This window comes from Perissodus microlepis, chromosome 15, assembly GCF_051167445.1.
Source record: "Perissodus microlepis isolate ML-2025 ecotype Zambia chromosome 15, ASM5116744v1, whole genome shotgun sequence".
Taxonomy (NCBI): domain Eukaryota; kingdom Metazoa; phylum Chordata; class Actinopteri; order Cichliformes; family Cichlidae; genus Perissodus; species Perissodus microlepis.
This window is the reverse complement of record NC_140475.1, coordinates 24681439-24705027: the sequence shown is the minus strand read 5'-3', so window position 1 is coordinate 24705027 and position 23589 is coordinate 24681439. Positions and strand designations below refer to the sequence as shown.

General features: G+C 42.8%; 2 protein-coding genes across 2 annotated transcripts in view; one reads left to right on the top strand and one right to left on the bottom strand.

Annotated features, from left to right (window-relative positions):
- Window positions 1–929: 929 nt before the first annotated feature.
- gje1a (gap junction protein epsilon 1a) lies at window positions 930–11014 on the bottom strand. Its single transcript, XM_084952351.1, has 4 exons — window positions 8465–11014; window positions 6920–7102; window positions 5992–6189; window positions 930–4886 (listed from the first exon to the last, which is right to left on the bottom strand). The coding sequence occupies exons 1-4, from the start codon at window positions 8492–8494 to the stop codon at window positions 4689–4691; spliced, it is 609 nt and encodes a 202-aa protein (XP_084808477.1). The 5' UTR covers window positions 8495–11014; the 3' UTR covers window positions 930–4688.
- nmbr (neuromedin B receptor) overlaps window positions 10939–23589 on the top strand; it is a 92215-nt gene continuing 79564 nt past the window's right edge. Inside the window, exon 1 of the mRNA XM_084952350.1 lies at window positions 10939–13198. Coding sequence (XP_084808476.1) covers window positions 12789–13198 — 410 coding nt within the window. The 5' untranslated portion in view covers window positions 10939–12788. The remainder of the gene's footprint in view (window positions 13199–23589) is intronic.

Sequence of the window (23589 nt, the reverse complement as noted above, 5' to 3'; positions counted from 1 at the left end):
TACAGGAGCTTCACAGGGGCACTGGAGTGTCTCCACTCTGATTCACCTTCTGCACCTCTGACTTTCAGTATTAACCTGGGTCATCACACCTGCAGTGGTTGGCATTAGTGATGGGCAGGAAGTGAGGTACAGAGCACTAGTCTTTATGGTGTGGTGAAGATTTCGAATCATCTGCTTCTGAATATCAATAAGACCAGAAAGATGGGGAGCAGCTTCAGAGGGACCCTGTGTCTGTCCTGTGATAGGATACTGGTGTGGTGGAATACAAGTACCTGGACGTACATATTAACAAGGAGAGACTGTATACAAGAAGGCAATGAGCAGGTTCTGTTTCCTGAGAAAGCTGAGATCCTTTGATGTGTGCAGCAAAATTATGATTTTCTATCAGTCAGCTGTGGCGACTGCAGTGTACTTCAATCTGGTCTGCTGGGGGAGCGCTGTTGGAGCTGTTGACATCAATAGACTGAATAAACTAATCAGGAAAGGTGGCTTTGAGATTGGCTGGACACTTCTGAAGATGTGGTCTGGATAAATTAATTGAACAAACTGACCACCCTCTGCATTACGCACTGGATAGCCAGCAGTCCTCCTTCTCTAACAGACTGACTCAGCTCACTGCCACAAGGACAGATTCAAGAAATCTTTTATACCACATGCTATCGCCATTACCAAATAATAGCTGGTCAGTCACCTCTGACTCTGAGTTCGATAAGCATAAAAACAATGAATCAATGGAAAATAATCTTACAATAATGATCGTAGGGTATGCATGTGTATATGTCTGAATGTACCTCATCACCTCAACCGGTGGACCAACGTGAACCAAAACCATCCATCATAATATATATTCCCCTTATATATACTTTTCTCTATAAATACCGTAGTCTGTAGTACTCTGTAGTCAAGTCAATCAACAATGAAACAAAGACAATTGTAGGACTTTTTAATAATCATCTCAAGACAAAACAAGTCAGAATTTACTGGTCACCTTCAGTAAACTGTAGCAAACAGATTTCTGTTTTAATATGGATGCACTGGTTGTAAACTGTGCCTCTTTGACAAAATATTTTCATATAGAGACAAACAGTGGTCAAAAATGTAATAAACCTCAACTCAATTTTAACAACTAACATAACATCACTGGTAAAAATCAATCAAAGATGTATAAAAAATAAAGATGAATTTGCATTGTTGTGTACTCTGTGTGCCATAGCTGAATTTCCACAAATGACCCTGATATTAGTGGCCAAAAGAAGTAAATTAGCTTACAGTGGTGCTGCATAACCCATATACCTCCCTACTTTATGCTGACGCTTTGACTTCTTTTACATGAGTTCATTAAAAGAACAAGCTGAGAATTTGTGGCCACCTTTTTAATAACTGGATTATATGTTTAATATCACATATACCCCCCAATATTTCCAATCTCTCCAGTTCTGTTAATTATCAGTGAATCAGCCTTGCAAAAATACAACAAGCTCTGCTTTCCAAGTTCTTCTAAGTTAATCATTCAAAGACAGATAAACACAGCTTCATGTACAAATTTGATTAAGCTCTTAACCAAGACTAGCCCCGAGGTTTGACCCTGCCAAATTAGCTTATGGTAAAAGCTAACAAGTGAACGCTGAACTTTGGCCAACCTGAGCAAAACATTTTTTTCTTGTGGATTTTAAATGTCCTGGGTTTGTTTTTCAAAATTACAGGTGTTAGCATGAAACTAACCTGTTAGCCTGGTCACACCAGAAAGATTGACACAACCCTCTGAAATTACTAGAGGCTTAAAACCCCCAAAAGTTGATTCTGTTCATCTGGACATAGTGTTTTCAGTGGGAGAAACATTGCGCCACTCATCCAGGTGACTTCTTCAGTTTCAACTGACTACAGATTTCCCCAACCTTATAAACAGTACCTTTCACAAGGACTGAAACTAGCCCACTAAATGAACAGAGGCTTAAAACCTATAGAAATGTGATGTGCTCTGGCAACTTGCTAGCTAGTGGACAAAGAAGCATGAGCTGTTTAAGGTAGCTGCATTGCTAACTGAAAGTAAACTAGCCAGCTTGTCTGGTAACCAGAAAGTAAATGTGTACAGTCTAGTAAAAAAAAACTGACTTCTCCCTCAGAAGTTCTTTTCGTAACATGCAACAGGTGCCAGAAGCAGCTTAGGTGAATGTTACACTAGTCTGTGTTACCTTGCAGGTGAAAAGAAAGAAAGAAACTATTTGCACCATTGAACGGAAGTGGCACCAATGAGAAAAATGGGACTTCCGGGGAGTGTTCCAGGTGTGGTTAACGAGCCGAAACTATGGATCGTTGTATCAGGTGACTACTGTGAAGGGGACGGTAGCTACATTTAAATCAGGTATGGGTTTTACTTTTATCACCCTAGTCTCTGAATTTTTTGGATAGCACCTCGTATACCTGAGCAGTAGAACAAGATAAACTAACTCAAAGATAATGTGAATAGACTGAGATAGACCACTGCTATGCACTTAAATTTGTTTTATCCCATTTTATCCAGTGAGATTCCTGGATTTGTTCATTATTTGCACCACATCGAAACCTTTTATCTTGCCAAATTCATCTGCAGTTGTTAATTTCATACAAACCAGGCCTTAGTCTTGGTGACAGAACTTTTAGAGGCAAAATTTAAAACCATCGTCCAGTCACAGATACCAGAACGCAGACAAACCCAAATCACAGGAGTCACATACCTGGTTCAAACCCTTCTAAATCCTGCAACTGGAGTGATGACACAGAGAGAGGAAAAGGGTTAAGGGTTTAAAAGGGTTCGGAAAGAGCGTTTGATCCACTTTTGTCGTGTAATGCAATTTTGTACCTGAGATGATGAACAGATTGCTGAAAACTTCATAACAAAAGTTGGATGGATGTCTGATTAAAAATAAAACATTACAAAACATGAGAGGTAATCTTTTTCAAAATACATGGACAATGACACCAAAGGAAAATATTACAGAAAGTATTAATACTTCAAGCAAAGAAAAAAGGGTGAAGCAAAGGCGGGGGACTGAGGACACCTCTTCTGGTGTCCCAGAACGTTCAGAACCATGAATGGCTTGAACCTTCTCCAGCTTGGATTTCAACAAATCTGCCAGTAGGATTTTATTAAATACCTATTAACAAAAAATTAACATATGAATGTTCTAACTGGAGCTTGATGCTTTGTTTCAGAAATTTCAAAACCATTACAACTTTAGTACTACTATATAACTGAAAATTTTTCATTTCAACACATTTTTACAGCCAAATGTAATTGTAACTTTTTAACTCAGATTTTTCAGGTGATAGATTTTGATAAAGTTTTTTAAAAATATATATTACAAGGTGTTTTCTTCCTTTTCGTAGTTCATTGCATCAAACCCATTTCATAATAAGTTGCATCTTTGGGCAGATCTTTACCTTGAAGAGTAAAACACTACATAGCAACCATTTTAGCAATGGCATCTTTGGTAAGACGCATCGGTGGTCTGAAGATGCCTTTTAATCTCACTGAGGTAAACTCAAGTATATGTTTAGGCTCAACCGGCACATGAGCTTGATGATCAAGTTGTTTAAGAACTACCATCTTATATGAAATGACAACAAAGTTGTGGCGCTTGTGTTGATTGAAGTGAAGGTCAAAACAGACCTTGAGCAACATCAGACACACATTGGAAGCGATAACTGTCACACATACAAGTGTCAGAAGCAATGGCACCTGCAATTCACTCGCCCATGGGTAAGGTTACTGGATGACAGTTTCTTATGCATGGCATGAGTGACAATCTGTGGCCAGCTCTGCGATGTGCCTGTCACGTTTGGTGGTTGGCACCTGAAAGGCAAGCTAGACAGTTATGTTCATCTGCACTTTATACAGAATAATGTGACTAGCTCTTCAGTTAATTGCATTGTTAACAGTTACATTACATGAAGACCTTACGCCTTCCAGTCAGATCTTTTTGCACCGTAAGAAGAACTGTTTAGGTTGGCACTCCATAAGTGAACAGAGTCCACAGAGGATGCATCAAGTTGGCTCGATGAACCATGATGCATTTAGTGCATGTTAGGCCCTTTAAATGGTAAATGGTAAATGGACTGGTTCTTATATAGCGCTTTTCTACTCATCTGAGCACTCAAAACGCTTTAGAAAAATGTGTGCAGCTAATGCTTCTGGGGTTTCTTCTGTATGGTCAGATCTGAGGTACAACTCCAAGAAAAGATTGTTATGGGCCTTTGAGGTGTTTGACATTGGGCTGTAATCCATCTGGAAAGAGTTTTTAGTAGCACCATGAAGTCTGTCCTTCAGTCATGTCTTGTAGGAAAAAAAAGAAAACCAAAAGTCTTTCTAGTCCATCCCCAAGTGTTCAGTAAGAGGTAACTATTGGCCACACAACACCTTTGGACACAACCAGTACAGACCCACTGATATCTGATATACAACCAGGGATCATCACTCTATAGTTATGGTTAAACTCTGGAGGTTATTTCAGACTTGCCAGCTCTAACATTGTTGGACTGTCTCAAATTTCTTAGTGCCACTTACTCACGATTGACCACAGGTGAGGTTTTGGTCTTCTGTTCGCTCCCTGTTTTATAAAGGTCCAGCCGTAGCCGGCAGGAGCCCGGTATAACTGGCAGATAAGGTGTCATACAGGTTTACCACAAGTCATTTTATCTGTGCACTTGTGTCACTGATTGTTGAGATAGCCCAGTCGTCGGCAGAGTATTTCAAATATCTCGGCAATACAGAGAAGTATGGTGATTACGGTGAAGGTGTACATGGCACTGAGGAAGATGGTTTTCTCAAAGTGTTCAGGTACCATGCACTTTGTCACATTAAAAGCCTTTTCCAAAGCACTGGCATCACACATGTACAGTGGGTGAACCTGGGGAAAAAGAGAGAAATGTGAGGCACTGAAGCTTCCATTCTTATCTCAACTTCTAGGCACTGGCTGCTCAAACCTTACAACTCATGAAGACAGGAATTTGATCGGCATTATTGCCAATGTAACTACTCTGGCTGTACCTATTATGTGCCGGACCATTTAAAACAGAGTCAAAAAGTACAATGACATTTTCACACAGCAACAGATCCATGATCAAAGTAAAGCTGCAAACTTCCCTGGTACGTCATGCCTAAAGAGACTTATCTTGTACTGTATTATAGGTTAATTTACCAGGTAGCAAAATCTGACCTTTCTGCCATCATAATAATGACATTTATATACCAATTATATTTGCATGGTGGGGCGGTCAGTAGCCTCACATCAAGAAGATCCCAAGTTCGATTCCACCATCTAGTCCATGAATGTGAATGGTTGTCTGTCTGCTGCCCTGCCTCGGGGGTGCCCTGCCTGGGGGGTGCCCTGCCTCGGGTGTGCCCTGCCTCGGGTGTGCCCTGCGACAGCTGGGATAGGCTCCAATATCTTTTCTCATATCAGTGGATATCATCATCTATCACAATATAAATCAAATCACTTTTTCTGTCAGGTTTAAAGGTTCCTATTCACTACATGTAAAGAGGATATTATTTGTTTTCTACCAGAAGACAAACATGATAAATAAACCTACATTCCCGAAGAGAAAAATTAATTGTAGTGTTTGCATGTCATGTTTGATTCATTTCTGACTTCTCAGAAGAGTCCAGTGTGCTGGTTTAAATTTGGGTATCAAATGTGAATTGAGTTTATTATTTGCCCAATAAATAATAGAATTTTTAAATTTCTGAATTGGTTTTGGACAGATGTTTAAATATTTTTATGTCAGATGGACTAATAGGTTTGTTTACATTGTAGGTATGTATAATAAATTTAAATCTTCATTCTAAACAGTTATAACTATTAAAATTGGGTATTAATACAAAATAAAATGTTAAAAAGAAAACTATATTCCAGACACAGTCACAGTTCTCATTGTTGCCATCCTTTGGTGTGAATATGGGTGAACATATGAATAAAAATATTTATCGTGTCACATTTCTCACCGACTGACCTGAAAGCCAAAGAGATGACTTTGTAGCCAGAAGGCGATGACTTCCAAAATGATTCGCAGGAGAACAGAAATGATGTAGAAGACTGTGTAGATGGGTCGCTCGAGGATCTCCTCCTGGTCTATGTTCTTACAGGCTGCATAAAGGTGGAATACTGCTCCAGGAACCAGGACTGTTACCAGCTGTAATGCCCAGAAGACCTGAAGAGGGGAGGAACAACTCATGGAAGTAAAGTTGATTGATTGAAGCAGGAAGAGGACTTCAACAAGAGCAGCAAGTCAAGGATGAAAATCAGGGGAAGGAGAAAAAGGTTAAATAGGGATAGAAAGTTCAAGAACAAAGTAAAAAGAACACAAGTCCATTTATTGTGCATGACTTCAGACACTGCTTTTAAATTGGCCTTCCAGATGGTGGAAATCAGTGAAATATAGGATTTGTGTCTCTGGAAAAGCAGCAGGCGGGAATTTGGTCAATTGCAGTTCAATGTTTGCTGAAATGTTCTTTCCCAAATTGACTTTTCCACCAATACGGAAAAAAGCCGTTCATGCTGATAACCACCTGCGACCGTTTTCTGACTGCAAATGCTTTTTATTGGATTGGACACATCACCATCTGTCCCCAAACATGCCTCAGCTGGAATATTGGAAACTTCCCTGATTCATGCATGACGCTGTATTCTTCAACAGAATTTATCCAAACTGATAATTCACATCTGCTTTTCTTCATTGTACACATGCAATTTCTCAGAACTCAAACTCAATATGATCTGTAATGGTGGTCAACATTTACAGACATTTTGGGATATTTAGAATTGTTCGGAGGTTTTGTAGCATTTACTTTGTGTTAATAAAAGCTGATGGCACCTCTAAAAGCTCATTCTGCTTTGGTTTGTGACATCAGAGGGATGAAAGTTTGGATGACTCCTCCTACCTGCGGTGTTATGGGCCTAAACTGGTTGTAGCAGTAAAGGTTGAGTTCTCGGCGGTCAGGGTCGCAGCTGAAGTGCAGCGCCTCATTCCCATAGACGGCGAAGCCAAGGACGCCCAGGAAGAACATCCGCACGGAGCCGAAGAACAAGGTGTGGAACTGGCCTATCACTGTAGGAGGCCTGAGCTGGAACACACACACACACACACACACACATATATACAGGACAACATGTAAGCAGAGAGCCATATGTGCACACACGGGGGTATTTACATTCCCATACAGGTTTTCATGACACACACACACACACACACATATATATAAAGAGAAAAAACATCTTTTGTCAGCCAGATAAAAGCAGCTGCTTTGGAGGCCCTGAGCTCTGAAGGCTAAAACAAAACCCACTGAGAGGAAACATTTCCCGTCTCGTCTCTCTGCCTGCTCCGGCCCGACTCATGTTTATCAGAAAAAGGGCCCAAATGGCACTCTCACAAAGCAGAGAGCCTCTTGGCTCACAAATATGTTGCTCAGCTACATAAAGACTGAAGCAAAACGAAGACTGACTTTAAATTTTTTATTTTTTTTTTTTAATGTCTTTTCATTTTAAGCCACGGGAGGGACGTGTGTTAAGCACTGCTTCTCTCTAACTGTCAAAGCTTCGGCGAGGCAGGCTCCGGTTAGAGGAAGAGCCTTCCAATAAGTCTGAGTGATGTACTTACGCATCCTTCGTAGAAGTTTTTGATGTAATTTAAAGACATGGCTTGCTTCTCGGTGTTCCCCGTTTAATTGTAGGGCTGCTCTGGGCCCTCATGGCCTGTCTGCTGCCGGCTCTGGGTACAGGCCACCAACAGTAGGTCTACCAAATCTGCCACTGACCCTCTGCCCCGCTCTCTCTCTCTCTTGAAAGCCATGTCAGTGCATATTTTTGGCCTTTTATCCCTCCATCAATTGACTCGCTCAGTAGAAAGAGAGACAACAGAGACAGAGGGGCCAACAATGGGCCGTGAGGGCATGTGCTCCCTGCATTATAATCCCTACAGAACTATGTCAGCGAAAAACACTCCCCTGTTCAACACAATGCAGAGAGAGATGGCAAACACGCAACTAAATACAAAGCACACAGTGCGCTAAAGAACCCGGGAGCTCCACGGGACCTCAGAACTTACAATTTCTAACGGTCATGCTCACGATCTGGAACTTTATTTTGAAAAACCCACTGAGCTGTAACATTTTCACACAGGCTGTTGTATTAATGAGATTAAATAGAATTATGGACTTTATAGAACTTAACTAAAGCATCATTTTTGGTTTCATAAAGTTGAAATGGACACATGATTAATCAGCTGTGAGAAAACATTTTGTCGAAAACAAGAGTGATGACAACACACCCTGCACTGTAAATACTTGTGGAAGAGTATTCACGGAGCGGCTGTGGTCCCAAATACAGTCCGATGAAGAGCCACGAGCGAGCCACACAGAAAGAAACCCGATCAAAGTTCAAATCCCCCAAAACCAAAAGCGGACAAAGTGAAATAAAAGTCCACACACCAACCGTAATCCTGGCGGCGTGTTGTTCATTCCCCCCTCTTTTTTCCACTCACGGATCCTAAACTCATGCCAGCTGCGGGATTTTGCGGGACAGAGAGCGCAGTCAAGCCACACGGATAACCCTGCGCGACTTCCGGTCCCAGCTCTGAACACATCCAGAGGTGCACGGAGGGAACAGAGGGGTTAACAGAACACCTGAGGATTAGTCAGAAATATGAGTGAAATAACTGCGATTCAGAGCGAGTATATGAAAAATAAAACCACAAGAACCTCATAAAACACTTGAATATGTCTGAAATACATCATTAAATAAAAACGGGCAAATATAAAAAGAAAAAATCTTTACAGAAAAATTTTCTAAATAAGTAAAATAAAAACCAAAAATAGAAAGAAAGAGCTAAAGAGCAATGCTTTATAAATAAAAACTGTATTTAGCATGATTAAAAAAAATAATCTAAAATACATTAAAAAGAATCAAACTAAGCTCTTCTTTATACACAAAGAGTGAAGCTTAAAAAGGCTAAATAAATATTTGGAGACTTTTTAATGCCGCATTGTCTTTTTGGCGATGTTGTGCTTTTAATTTGAAGGTCCGTTCTTGGAGTATCCGGCGTTACCCGTCCTAACTATGTGAGTTTTAACGCCATTTCCACAGCCAGGTGTGATACCTGGAGGAGGACGCCGTGCGTAAAAGCGCGTGAGCCGCTGTTGGTACCGGGCATGCGCAATACAAACATTTTAATAATAAAAAAAAAAGCTCTGTATATAAACGTTTAAAAGATTTGAGAGATTTTAATAAACCTCCAGTAATTAATGTACCATGAAATAAGATATTAATATTGTTAATAATATTTATTTATTTTAACTCCAAACGTTCGACTCAGACTTTGTTTCTCAATAAAAACTGACAATGGACTTTAGTGGATTCTTCTTTCTTTTCTCCAGAACTACAAAAACAACACAAAAATTATGTGAAGGAAAATGTTTCATAAGAATAAATGGAATAAAAAATGTAGAAATAAATTTAGCTTCTACTTTTATTCTGCTGAAGCTACTTTTCTGCCTGTGATGATGGTGGTGTGCCTCCTCAGTTTTAATACCTCCTGCGTCTCCATGTTTTATTCCAAATGCAAAGTCTCTCACTCAATATCGTCCTCTTTATGAGTAGCGCTGATATGTTTGTCGGCCTACTGCTGAAAGAAAAAGCAGGAACGCAGTGAAGGGGGTGTGGATGTGTTTCTTGGGAGGTCACTAGTGTTTCATGTTGTAGGTGTGTGGTGTATATCACGTTGTCAGTCATGTAGCTGATGTTGTGTGTTTGCAGTGTTACATTGGTCAGGTCTCCATTCTTAGAGATTCAGTGGGACATCCTGGTCAAATAATAATGATAACCATCATCATCATCATCATCATCATAATAAATGTAGAGTGGACGGATGCTGAGATGAAACTGAATGTAACAAGAATCGATGACGTGATTAACTCAAACAGTGACATGGTTTTTGAGGTTAGGAGCGTTGATTCTCAAAGCACAGATCGTGTAATGATGTTTGTGCGAGCAGAGAGTGAGATGTAATGCTGAACCATCGCTCTGAGGGGAAGAGAGAAACCCGTCCACAGTCGACTGTGGCAGCAGATTGCAGGTTTCCTCTGCAGCAGAGAAGTTTGTCAGAACGACTGACAGCCCGCTTTCAGTGCTTTCCAGAGTTCTAACAGCAGACGCGCGTCCGCATCAGCCGCTGACCTCGTCGCTCACAGCCTTCACTGTGGAACTGGGACCTGCTGAGATCTGGGCGCTTTAGCTTCAGTCCAGAGGTATTTGGTTACAGCTGCCGTGTTTTTGTGAAGACGAACAGATAATTCCTGGGTGACTGTTGGGAACAGAGATAATTTTACTCAGAGAATCTCTTCCTGATTAAACATCGAAAGGTTAAGCACCAGGCTGACATCACCAGGTGTGCTCTCAGCTGATAAGAGTCATTCTAGAAGCTCATCAGGTCACCAGGTCAGCAAGGTCCCAGAAACCCCCAAATAAAAAAGGACTTTTATTTCTACCTAATCTGAGCTGTGAATTGCAGCTTTAATGACAGCCTTAGCGACCGCAGAGGTGCTGCTGGAATATGCCCTGAAAGTTTTCACCTGCTCCGCTTCCAAATTTGAACCCCTGGAAAATGAAGCCCAAAATGATGCCTCCATTGCAATCACAGTAATAATAATAATAATGATGGGACGCCGCTTGACTGAAGGTGCTGCTGGCTGCGTTTTTGTAACAGCTACAGAGAGCTGAGGAGGAATGACCACCATCTTTAACAGTTTCTGCTCTTAAAAGTGATCTCAGAGGAAAAATAAGTCAGTCGATAAAAGGCTGGTTTCTAATTACACCCACGCGTAGTTTGTAATTATGCGAACCTGACATGAAAGCGATCGGACGACAGATTGGCTCTTTTAAAGCAAATCACATCGGATCAAATGACTCTGCAGCACTTCTGACTGGGCCATCTGTGGCTGTGACAGTCAAAGCTACGCTCAGCCGCCGAGAGCGAATTTTAAAGTGAATTTGTCCATTTGAAAGATGGAACGCAGAGACGGCACCCTTCAGCTGCAACCTCGCAGCTCCAGGACAGAAGTTAGAAAAGCGGCAGGAAGGATGGAAAAAACTTAAAGAAGTCACGGATCGTGTTCAGGGAATATCTCCTGATACACAGATCTGCTGTTTGTTCTTCCGCCAGCTTTCAACTTTTTAAAGCACTTCTGGAGACGAGCTGACCTCAGAGCTCTGTTCTGCCTGTGCACGAGCACCGATGTCAAAAACGTTTGACATCGGACCTATGCTGCATATTTTAAAAAAACAAACGTTTTACACCTAAAAACACAAAATGCTTTTGACACGATTATAGATGACGCTGATGCTCTGACATAGTTCAGTGATGCTGTATACGCTTCCACCCACAGGAAGACCGGCTGCTTTTCCTTCTTTCTTTACATAAAGACTGGATGTAGGTTTTTGCCAAAGATAAGGTACAACATACCCGGATGTTTGTTAACCTCGTTCGTCGCCTATATGCGGCTTTTGATCTGTTGTCAGTGGGAACGTGACTCTGAAAGCAAATGAACAAATAAGATCATAAACAGCATCAACAGGCAGAGTGATTCATCACTCCTCTCTCAAATTCACCGCAGGCACTTCTCAACCGAGCTGCAGGTTCTGCTGGAGGGAAATTCAAAGAAGGAATCAAATCTGGAATGAAAAAACAAAAATCTGAACTCTGAATCTCCCCTCCTGCAATCACCGAGAGGATGAAGTGACCCCAGCATAGATGGAGGAAGGCTGAAACAAGGAAGAGGAAAATGGACAATTGATGATGAATAAAACCGAAGTGATGACGGGATGAAAGAGGAGAGATTTTAAAAAAGGATAACAGAAGTGAGGATGAGGAGGTGAAGAAGGAGCGATGATGAAAGCACAGAAAAGAGGTGGACGAGAAACTAAAGTCGGTGTAACCACCGGATATACATTGTTCTAAATCTGTGACATGTTCACTGCTTTACTGTTTCTTTTTCTTTGTGAGAAAAATGGAAAAAGAACTGAGGCTATCATCGAAAAGCTCAAACTGGGTGCGAGAAACATTTAAATGAAGAAAAGATAAAAACTGGACTGAACATAAAACATGTTTCAGTTTGGTCTTTTCCAGCCTGGCAGCTCGGTGAAATAAACCTGCTCTGAGCTGAGATTCTTATGAAATCAAAACAAACGAGATTAATATGAAGGAATATTTTTACTGAGGTGAATTAAAAACAGGCTTAAAAACTAAAATATTAAAATGGTTCCGTTTGAGTGAAATCTGAGGCTGTCTGCACTCATGGATTTCATTTAAATTCCAGATCAACTTATTAGAAATAAAAAGATCAAACTCAAATTTTCAGGAAGAAATCCTTGGGGGGAAAATTTTCAAACGTAAAAAACCCGCTAAAATGATAAAAATGATAATGGAAGATTAAAACATGAGCCCGGGTCTCACCTCAAACTTTCGGTCCCCCCCCCCCCCCCCCGACTGCGGGTGTGAGAGAGGGGGGGGAGACAGCGGTGCCTCCCCCCTCTTTACGCGCGTCAGCTTCCTCTCTGCCTTCAGAAGCTTCTCGGAGGAGCAGCTATTGGAAAACTTTTCCGTCTCTCTGGTCGTTGGTGCCGGTGTGGGCCCCCCTACACCCACACACCCCAACACCGTCACACACACACCCCTGCTGTCTCTGCGTCTTTACGCGCGAGCTTCCCTTTGCGCAAAAGCGGTCGACCCTCGCGTGGAGTGCTCCTCCGTGCGCACTCATGGATGACGAGTTCCTCTCGAACCTTCCCGCGGAGGCTCTGAGCCCCAACTCCACGGAGGTACCCGGCCCGTGGTCGTCCGCGGACGGCGCGGAGACCGTACACTTCGTGGTGCGCTGCGTGATGACCTCCCTGTATATTCTGATCATCGTCGTGGGTCTGCTGGGCAACATCACGCTGGTGAAGATCTTCATCACCAACAGCGCCATGAGGAGCGTGCCCAACATCTTCATCTCCAGCCTGGCGGCGGGAGACCTGCTGCTGCTGGTCACCTGCGTGCCCGTGGACGCCTTCCGCTACTTCTCCGAGGAGTGGGTGTTCGGAGAGGCGGCGTGCAAACTCATCCCCGTCATCCAGCTCACCTCGGTCGGGGTGTCGGTGTTCACGCTCACTGCGCTCAGCGCTGACAGGTAGGAGAATCACGGGGGCCAAAATCACAGAGCTACAGTGTTTTCTCGCGGTGACGGTGTGACACCAGCAGTGCCACTCTGGTCCTTCACGGCACTGCGTGAAACTGTTAAACTCAATTATTCAAATTTGAAGCAGTTTTTAGTGTCAAATGAAAAATGAGGAGGTTAAAATGAAAGCACCTGTTACAGCTGATAGCTTTACGGAGCATATAACGCCAGCAGGCTGAGCGGAAGGTGTAGCACGTTATTAAACGTGTTCTGTTTCATGCTTGGTCGATATTTCAGAGGTAAGGTCGCACAGTCAGATTGAATCCATCACACTCACGGTTGAAGCTGGCAGAAAAACCACACACTGAACTTTTTAAATGTGATTCACAGGAGATGAAAACTGCCAGATGTGCTGATTGATTTAAAGCATGCGAGCTCTCTCAGACTTTGGCTTCAATGTCCTCACACCCCTGTAAGAACCCTGACAGCCGTCTATCGCCTCGCGGTCGTCTCCACTTTTAGGGCGGATCGGTCCGCCGGCTGCTGCAGGACTCTGTGCTCTGACTGTGATCGCACGGATGAGGTGCAGCTCTCCAGTGTAACCTGATTAGTGTGCAGCAGCTGAATGAATCTGAAAAAGCAGTGCACACTTTCTCAGTGTGGGAAAATATTAGTGAGTCATCTAATTAGCCTGCGATGTTCAGCGATGATGTTCTGTGGGAGCAGACGTCATTAGATTAAACTGCTGTAAAATGACTGCATGTGAATGTGCCATTTATCTGGAACTGCAGACAAAGAGCCTCTGGAGCCTTGTGTGCATGAATGTAGCTGCTTTAAGCTGATTTGTGGCACAGCATTGATGAGTGTTAGATAATGTCCGAGAAATGAAGGAAACTCTGAGGATGAGAAAAAGCTTGGCAGGACTGCAGCGGAGAGGCGTGGAAGAGGCGCTCTTAACCTTTTAATGAGTTTTAATGAGTTTCACCCTCAGCGAATGAAACTGTTTGACAAAGTGCAGAAAACCACTGTCAGCAGTTTAAAATCAGAGTTTCTCACTGAGACTTTCAGAAACTCTGAGGTGTTGCAGATAAGCTTGGTGGGTGTGCTTGGCTGACTGGATCAATAATCAGTGACTGCTGTTTGACGTTTAAGGCCAGACGTTTTGTTATCTTTGATAATTCGGTGCTCTTCCTCCTTAAAACTTACAGTAATTGTGGTTTTACTGTAGAGCTGAATGTGACACAGACTCAGAGCAGCAGGTTCTCTCTCCAAGTTCCATCTCGTGACCTTGGCGTGTTGGAGATGTGGCATCGACCCACGTTAAGTCTCTCTCCAGACATTACAGGCAGCTCATGACTGATGCTGCTTCAGCATTTAAAACCTGCAGTCTGGACCAGACTGAAGACATGTTGGTGGTTACTTATGTTTCTTTATATTAATTTAATATTATTACAAGATAATGATGAGATGAATACTTGGCTGCCTCAGAATCAGTTTCATATCATTCAATGTTTTCTTGAACTCATTCATTTTCTGCATGTTTCCAATCTCCACTGTTGCACTCTGAGCTCCTTTCCCCTTTAATTTCTTTTCACCTTCATTTCTTCACTCCCTCTGTGGAATTAACCCAGCAGACTCAGACTCTGTGGGGTTTGTTGTAATTGAGTCAGACTTATTTTTAGGAAGTGTGGACGTTTCTGGGAGAGCCTTAGCTGTCAGTTCATCCAGTGTTTTTGAGTTTTTGGGCCTTCTCGTTGGGTCGTTTAAATTTCCTATATGAATCCGAGTTTGTTTAATGCTTAGAGTTTAATTCTTAATTTTTCCCTGTTTAGTTATCACACTTCCTGTTTTACTTTAGTTTTGCTTCGGCTCGTCTTCTGTGATTCAGTTCAGCTGTGTTTCGTTCTTCCTACTCGTCTCCACTTCCCTGATTGGCCCTCTGTGTGTACACAGTCGCTGGCTGTTCTCCTGGTTTCCAGCCCTCATGTATTTTCAAGTTTAAGGTTTCAGTTAATTTACAGTTTTTGAACTTTATGTTTGACTGTTTGGATATTTTAAAAATTCATTTACTGACTTGCTTTAAGTTAACCTGTTTGCCTGCCTGAGAGTCTGCATTTGGTCCTTCTCTCTGCAAAACGTGATGTGACTGATATATTAATAGTGATGATATTGGCTGATATTAACTGTTTGCAGACACTGCATTGATAATTGCTGATAAGCGACAGTAAAAAGTAAAGAAGAGATGCTGAAACATCCTTCAGCCATGACGCTGACGTTTCCTAAAATGCTTGAGACACGACCAAAACACGGACCTTAAACTGGATTAATAAATTTTCTCATAAATAACTACACATAACAAATGTGAAGGAAATCTTTTGGTTGACATATTCGACTTTCGTGGGCAATCGTGGTTCAGGGGGTTGGGCAGCTCATCTTGTCATCGGAAGGTTGCTGGTTCGATCCCCATCTCTCTCTGTCTTGGTCGTTGTGTCCTTGGGTAAGACGCTTCACCTATTGGTGTTGGCCAGAGGGGCCGATGGTGCGACATGGCAGCCTCGCTTCTGTCAGTCTGCCCCAGGGCAGCTGTGGCCACAACTGTAGCTTGCCTCCACCAGTGTGTGAATGAATAGTGGAATTGTAATGTAAAGTGCTTTCAGGGTCTTGAAAAGTGCTATATAAATGCAATCCATTATTATTGTTATTAAATCAGCCAGTACCTTCAGACTCAGCTGGGCTATAAGTTTTTGTGTATTCTTGATGGTTTGCTGTACGATAAGGACTCTGGGATGTTTGGGCAGTCTTCAGCTGCTGGCAGAGCTGGCTCAGATCACAGTGAAGCTTACAGCAGTGAGGATCCACACACACAGAAACAGCTCTGCCCCTCACAGCGGTTCATTCTGGACATTAAATATGAATGACCGCTGACACGTTTAAGGTCCGAGCCCAGCCTGTTATTCAGGTCTATGCACAGGTGTGTGTGGGTTGTACATGTTTAGTGTGATTTATAAGGAGGAGGAGAGACAGGGATGAGCAGCAGCTGACAAGAAGGAATCAGAAAATTCTGGTTAAAAAGCTGAATGTGGTGGAAAGATGAAGTGAGAGAGAGCGTAGAAGGAAATGAGATCGAGGTCATCAGAAACAGCCAGAGTGTGGGTTTATTCCCACACATATTCTTCCCACTCGACATAATGCACATTTACACCACGTTGAACATTTCTTATGTTTGCCATTCATAAAAATTTAACCAGCAAAGGTTAAGTGCATTGTGCTGCATTAAATTTTAATCAGGTAACAACACGACATAGAGCCAGAGCGCACAGCGTCTATCATGTGGAGCGATTTCATGTAAGATGTCAGGCTTCACGCTGAGATGTTTGGAAGTATTGTGGGTTCAAGCACAAGCTGTAAGTGTGGGTTTAGTTAACAGGTTAACAACACAACCCACCAGCTTCATCCATCCTGCAGGTGGAGTCATGGAATGGTTTGCATCAGGACCATCAGGAGCAGCAGCAACATTACTGCTGGACTGAGATCGGTGAGTGTGGAGAACACCAGAGTGCAGCGAACTCATCTCCGTGTTCAGGAAACCCGTTTGAGATGATCTGCAACACGATGTATTATCCTGCAGGAAGCAGCCATCACTGTGGTCATACAGGGAGGGGCGTGGTGACTGACAACACTCAGGCGGGCGGTGGTGTTTAAATGTAAAAGTCTCAGTGACTCCATCACACCACCATCAGCCGGAACGACCAATCCAAGGCAGAATGGATCCACACTGTTTACACCTGACCCTACCTTCCGATCACGACAGCAGAAATGGAGGCTCATCAGACCAACATTACTCCGGTCTTGTGCTGTTCAGTTTCCTGCTCTTAGGTGACAGCAGTGACACCTGGTGTGGTCTTCTGCCGCTTTGACATCTGACATGTTGTGCATTCACAGTTGCTCTTCTGCATACTTTGGTCTTAACAAGTGTTTTTGAGTTCCCTCTTCCTTCCTATCAGCTCGCAGCAATCTGGCCATTCTCCTCCAACCTTAGACTTCAGTTCCTTTTTTTCCCTCTTTCTGCTGCTGGGTCTGAACAGGTCACCTGTATGTGCCGGAATACACTGATTTGCTGCCATCCTATTGGCTGATTAGATATTTGCACTAATGAGCAGGTGAACAGGTGTAGGTAATGAAGCGTATAAAGGCTGCGTTACATGGATGGAGGTAGGGCAGGTGGAGGCTAGGGTTCAGGTGTGTTGGATTTGGCTCTCACTCACCGTGTGTGTCACAGTGTGCAGAGGCAAATTGTGTGGAGTGCGAATAGTGGACCCAGGTACAGACAAACCAAAGCATAGAAACAAACTTAATGGGAACTCAAAACAAGCCGTTTATTGTAGGCTGGACAAAGGTACAAACCAAAAGGCAAAGGCAAGACTAACAATAAACTAAACTGGGTGAGCTACATAAAAAAAAAAAAAAAAACAAGAACATGGACCTAGAACCTGATATGAGAAAACTGAACCATAAGGACTTCACATGAATTCATGACCTGGAAACGAAGCAGACAATCTGACAAGAAATGACTGAAAACACACAGACTAAATACACACAGGGGGTGATCAGGGGAAGTGGAAACACATGGGGAAACAGCTGAGGCTAATCTGACATAACGAGACAAAGGAAGCAAAGCTGACTACACTGACACAGAACACAGACTTTCAAAAAACAGCATGGAACGATGTAGGCATGATAACACAAGCTGGAAGAAAAGAAACATGACAGACTAACGAAGAAGACCTAAGTGAAGCATAACTAGACTAGACTTAAGGCAACCAAATGCTAATCCTATTACTTACCGTATTTCAAGGAATAACTTAAGAACTCAAAATGTAAACTGAAAACGCTGGGTCAGAGTCCCAGGATTATGACAGTGTGTTTGCTTTGTGTTGGGAAAACTTGGTCAGCTGCAGGAACAGATTATGGTTTGGGGTCAAACACTCCTTGGCTCGCTGGAAGAGCCGGGAGTGAATGGTGATCAGGTACCGAAGGTTTGGACAAACTCATGCCACAGGAATGAAAACAGGCTCTTGAGATCTAGACTGGAAAATCTGCTGAGAGCTACAGTTTACTTGGATTCCATAAAATAAACGTAAAAATCTGCTGTCACATAAGCAGGAGCACTGCTTTTAAGAGAAGAAGAAGAAGAATAGCTCTTTATTGTCATTGTTACAAAAACAATGAAAGGCAGTTTGGCATCTCTCCATGTGTCTGAAGTACACAGTAGCATAAGTATTTACACAATAACACAGACAAATTTACATTTACACAAGAAAGATATGTACAAGTTATACATACACCTGCATACATACGGATACGCCCATGCATACATACACGCACATACATACATATATGCATGCGTACATACGTACACACACATATTTCCACATACACGCTTACATTTATATATATATATACACACACACACATACATGCCATTCGAGGAGCAGGTGCACTGTGAGGTGCAGTGTGATCAGTGATATTGCACATCGAGTGTGTGTGTGGGGGGTGATATTGCACATTGAGGCGGGGGGGGGGGGAGGTGCTGTTGCAACTATAATAAATAGCAGTATAATAAATACAGTTTAAAGAGGTAGGGATGTTGGTTGCATTAAAGTATACATAGAAATACAGTTTATAAATAAAGTGTAATGTCCATGGGTGTTGGCAGTGCAGTTGAGGGTGGAGGTAGGGCATGTTTGACAGCCTGTGGGTAAAAACATCTATTGCTCTGCTGCCCTCACCACCCGCTGCAGTTTCTTCTTATCCTCCGCGGTGCAGCAGTTGAACCAGAGTGTGCAACAGTAAGTCAGAAGGCTCTCAATGGTGGAGTGGTAGAAGTTTACTAGCAGTCTCTGGGGTAACTGGGCCTGATGCAGTTTCCTGAGAAAGTACAGCCTTTGTTGTGCTTTCCCTACCTGGTGGGAAATGTTTGTGGACCAGGTAATGTCAGCCGAGATGTGGACTCCGAGGAACTTAAAGTTTTCTAGAGTGCTCAGATCGCTTTGTTCTTCTGAAGTCCTTGGTCTTGGCTGTATTCAGATGCAGGTTGTTGTTTTCACACCATTGCTTCAGATGCTGAACCTCCTCTCTGTAGGCTGATTCATTGTTGTTGTCAAACAGTCATGGGTGAAAAGTGAGTATAAGAGGGGACTGAGGACACACCCCTGTGGGACACCTACGTTCAGAGTGAGGGTGGAGGAGGTGTGCGCTCCCATTCTGACGTCCTGGGGTCTGTTGCTCAGGAAGTCCAAGTCCAGCTGCACAGTGAGCTGCTGAGTCCTAAGTTGCTTAGTTTATTAACCAGTTTGTGGGATTGAACTGTATTGAAGGCAGAGCTGAAATCCACAAACAGCATTCTCACATAGGTGTTACTACTGTCTAGATGTGTGAGGGTTGAGTGAAGAGCTGTTATTATGGCGTCCTCTGTCGACCTGTTTGCCCTGTATGCAAACTATAGATCGAGGTTTGCAGGGATGGCAGCTTTAATGTGTGTCATGATGAGTTGCTTTGAAGCCCGGCTGTCAGCAGCGCTGCAGTGTGATGAGATATTAGACAAATGCAAGCAGCTGAGCAAACAGAGCTGGCCTTCTGAAGTTCTCAAAAGCATTTCCATTTTCATCGATAAATACTTAAGCAGTAGCTACTACACCACCTCCTCTCCCTGTAAATCCTGTCGTGGCTGTCCTCTGACGGGTGGAGCTATGCGGCTGCTGTCCCTGCGCTTCAGAGGAGAACAACTTTTTAATTTATGCTCTCAGCGACGTATATGTGTTTGTGTGCATGTGTGTGTGTGTGTGTATGCGGGCTCCAACACTGCTTCCTTCCACCGTGAAACATGTTATTTCCTTTCCGCTCGTCATCTCATTACTCCTGCCCAGCGATCACTCCGAGCCTGAACAACGCAGAGAAACCAATCTGATGACGCATGAAACACTCCTTTAATTATCTCCTAACGGCCTAATTCTCTGTGAAATCTTCTGCCCTCTGACTCACTTCAACCCGCCGTGATGAGATAAAGCAGAGAGTTATCTGTTCTTTGAATCCAAGGTCAGCTCCGTCTGGAAACAAACAAGAAAACGCCAGAACCACGATGCGTTTGGGGACGTAAACCGAAGCTGACAGCCACATCTCCCTGCGGGCGCAACAGGGACTAATGGGCTTCTGAAGTGAAATTCAATTTGCCCACGACATTTATAAACCACATAAAGCAGCGTAACATCCAATAAAGTGTATGTGCTGGACCGCAGGCGGGTATGAGAGAAGCTTGGATTTTCAGATAAGTGCGAATAAAGTTAAAATGTCGTCTTAGATCGATACAACAAGCAGGATCTTGCTGTGTAGAGCTTGGCACGTGAACTCCTCTAAAATCCAGTAAACCCACATTTCCAGTTGTCTGAGAACTGGCAGACTGATAAAAGGCTTTTGATATTGAATGACGTGGTCATCACTCTGCTGATCAGAGTTCGTCTAGTGGACAAACTCGTACTTGTTGTTTCATTTGGGACCGGTGAGAGTTTATCAATTCTCATTCACACCTATCACCTTTTTAATCACACTGCACCTCGCCAAGGTGTTCATTTTACAGACCTTTCAAGTCCATTTTTGGGGGGTACAGTACTGTGCAAAAGTCTTGAACCACCATGATTTCTTTATATTTTGCAAGGAAAACAGAAACAGGCGCAGCAATTATTGAAACATGGAAACACAACCAATCAGACGCTTTTCACATGTTACTGCATAGTGGATTCAAATCTGATGGTACTTTTCATGTGTTCATGATTCATCAGTTTATCAAAGAGCTCCAACACCACTGACTGACATGCAGCTGAAACCATGACAGGGCCTCCACCTTGTTTCACAGACGGCTGTAGAAAAACCTGTTGTTTGGTCGTTTTTGATTGGATGTGACACAGTAAAAAATGATGAGCTGGGAGTGACAGAGTGCTCTCACTAATGTGATAACCTGCTACATATACTGTGACACTGCAGTGGCTCTTATGAAATAATTATTTTATGACCCACACCTCTGTCTAAAATCTCACTCTGACAGGTTTGAGTCAGGGCATCGCACCTGCTGGATCTTCATTTGGTTTTGGGGTATGTTAAACAGGTTATGAATCGATCATGTGCTTGGTGGTTAAACGTTAATGGAAAGTGTGGGAAACGTATGAATTGATGCTGTGTAATACTTCACACTCTGCGAGCCGTGCACATGAGGCCATCTGTATGTGAAAAAGTGGATTCTTTTTAATCCAGCTTACATTTCACTTGATGAGATGAAGGCAGCGCTGAGCGCAGAGTGAGTCAGAGAGAAAGTGAAAGTGAACAGAGGGAAACACCAGCGTTTGCTTTACAAGTGGCCGTCAGTCCAAACTGGGATCATAAATTGCCACTTGAACAGATGAATGAAGTCAACTTTCAGCTCAAATATGCTGCTACTTACAACTTATTCTGGTTTTAATTATTCACTGTGAGCTCAGGACAGATGGTTAGTTTTACATCAGCATCCTAATATTCTGCACAGCACTTTTATTTTTGACCACTTTCTTTGCTTTTAGTGTCCAAAATTTACTCTGAGACATTAAAAAGTTTCATTCGAAGCCGTGAGGCGGTGTCACAGTTCTGCAGACTGCCTCTCTGCAGACAGTCTGGTGATATCTTGCTTTTGCTCTAGCATCACCGTTAGAACTTTTTCTATCAGCCTCGGCTGATTTACTGCCACTTAACTAATGATAGATTTAGATACACAAAAGCAGCATCGAGGTCGACAGTAAGCACGTTCAGGCCCTCATTCACAGACAGTTAGTGCCTCTTTAACCAAGCATGACTGATCTTTGCAGGGGTGTTTTCAGGATCTTAGGTTTATGCATATAATGCAATTGGTCTGACACTTAAACATGCAGGGTGGTGTTAAACAATTTAAATCAAATCACCATGTTCTCCCAAACATAACCAATAGATGAAAAGAGAAACATGGGAGGAAGAAAACAAACTGCATGAGGTGAGCCATAGTCTTCTGGTTCACCCTGTGATACATCCATCATTCCAGTCCCACTGAAATGAGGTGCATCATAAGTCATTTAAAAAGCTTTAATGGTAAACTAGTCTCTCAGGAAAATCTAGGAAAATATTTCTGTGCTCTTCATCAGCATCATGAGCTTGACTTGCAGTTTCAGCAACCTGTGTTTTAACTGCTATGCATTTGGTCTGATCACGCTGTGTGTGCATATGTGATGCTTTTAAAGACCCGAGCCAACAGCAGAAACTGAAGCACAAACAGAGATACTTCTGCTCTGATTGAAGGTCACTGATCTCGAGTGCATGCGTGTCTGTGTGTGCTTGTCTTGTACAGTCAAGGTAAAGGTCAGTACTTTATGTGAAATGCATGGGACCAGATCAAGTCTGCAGAATGGTAATGCAGCTGGAATCCTCTTTAAATCCGGGGTTTGACCTTTGCATGCAAACTCAGAAGAAGAAAGGAAACAGGAGCAGATGTACATTAATACAGCATCAGGCTGTCGAAGGAGGTCTGTCTTCACTCTCTGTTTATCTGTTGACTTTGGTGTTTGCATGTTTTGTGGATCCATCCAACATTAATAATCAAAAGGAAAGAAAAGGATTTCCAACACCTTGCTTCAGCCTCTGTTTTTTTCTGTGTAAACTTTGGTAAATGTTTCTGAAGCTGTTCTCATGCTTTCCCAAAGGTACCTGAAGCTATCCACACAGCTGTTCCCAATATCTGCAGGATATCTACAGATGTCTACAGAAGCGTGCAGGAGACCAAATATGCACGAGTCAAGGAAGACTGAGATCTTGTTGCACTGTTCATTGAGTATCACAGGCCTCAGTCACACAGGCAAGGAGACCTGTCGGTCTCCAGCCATCGACTGTAATGGAAAGACGTGTGTTTGCCTGACTATCCTGCAGTCATTGTATGAAACTGGTTGCAAAGAGGCATGCACTGCTACACTGGAAGCCTCCCTGTGACTGCTGCCATCCCTAACAGGTTGCTATAACTGCCAGACTTTCTGTAGGCCTTCGTGACTGAGGCACTGAATGGTGATTATACTCTGTTGTAGATGCAGACAGTTCACCTGAGGAGCAGAGCTGCTCTCTGGACGAGTCTGTGTAGCTGCAAAAAACTGGTAGGCACGTGGACATCCACTCGTTGTTTGATGATGACCTCAGCAGACCCAAAGATGCAGAAACTATAACGCCTGTGTGATTGTACCTTCATCCTACTATGGTTTATGGGTTTGTACCATCTATCACACCAGCATTGTACACTTTAGCGGGACTGCTTAACTACTTAACGAACTTATCACGTTTTTTTTTAATTCAACCTAAATATAGAA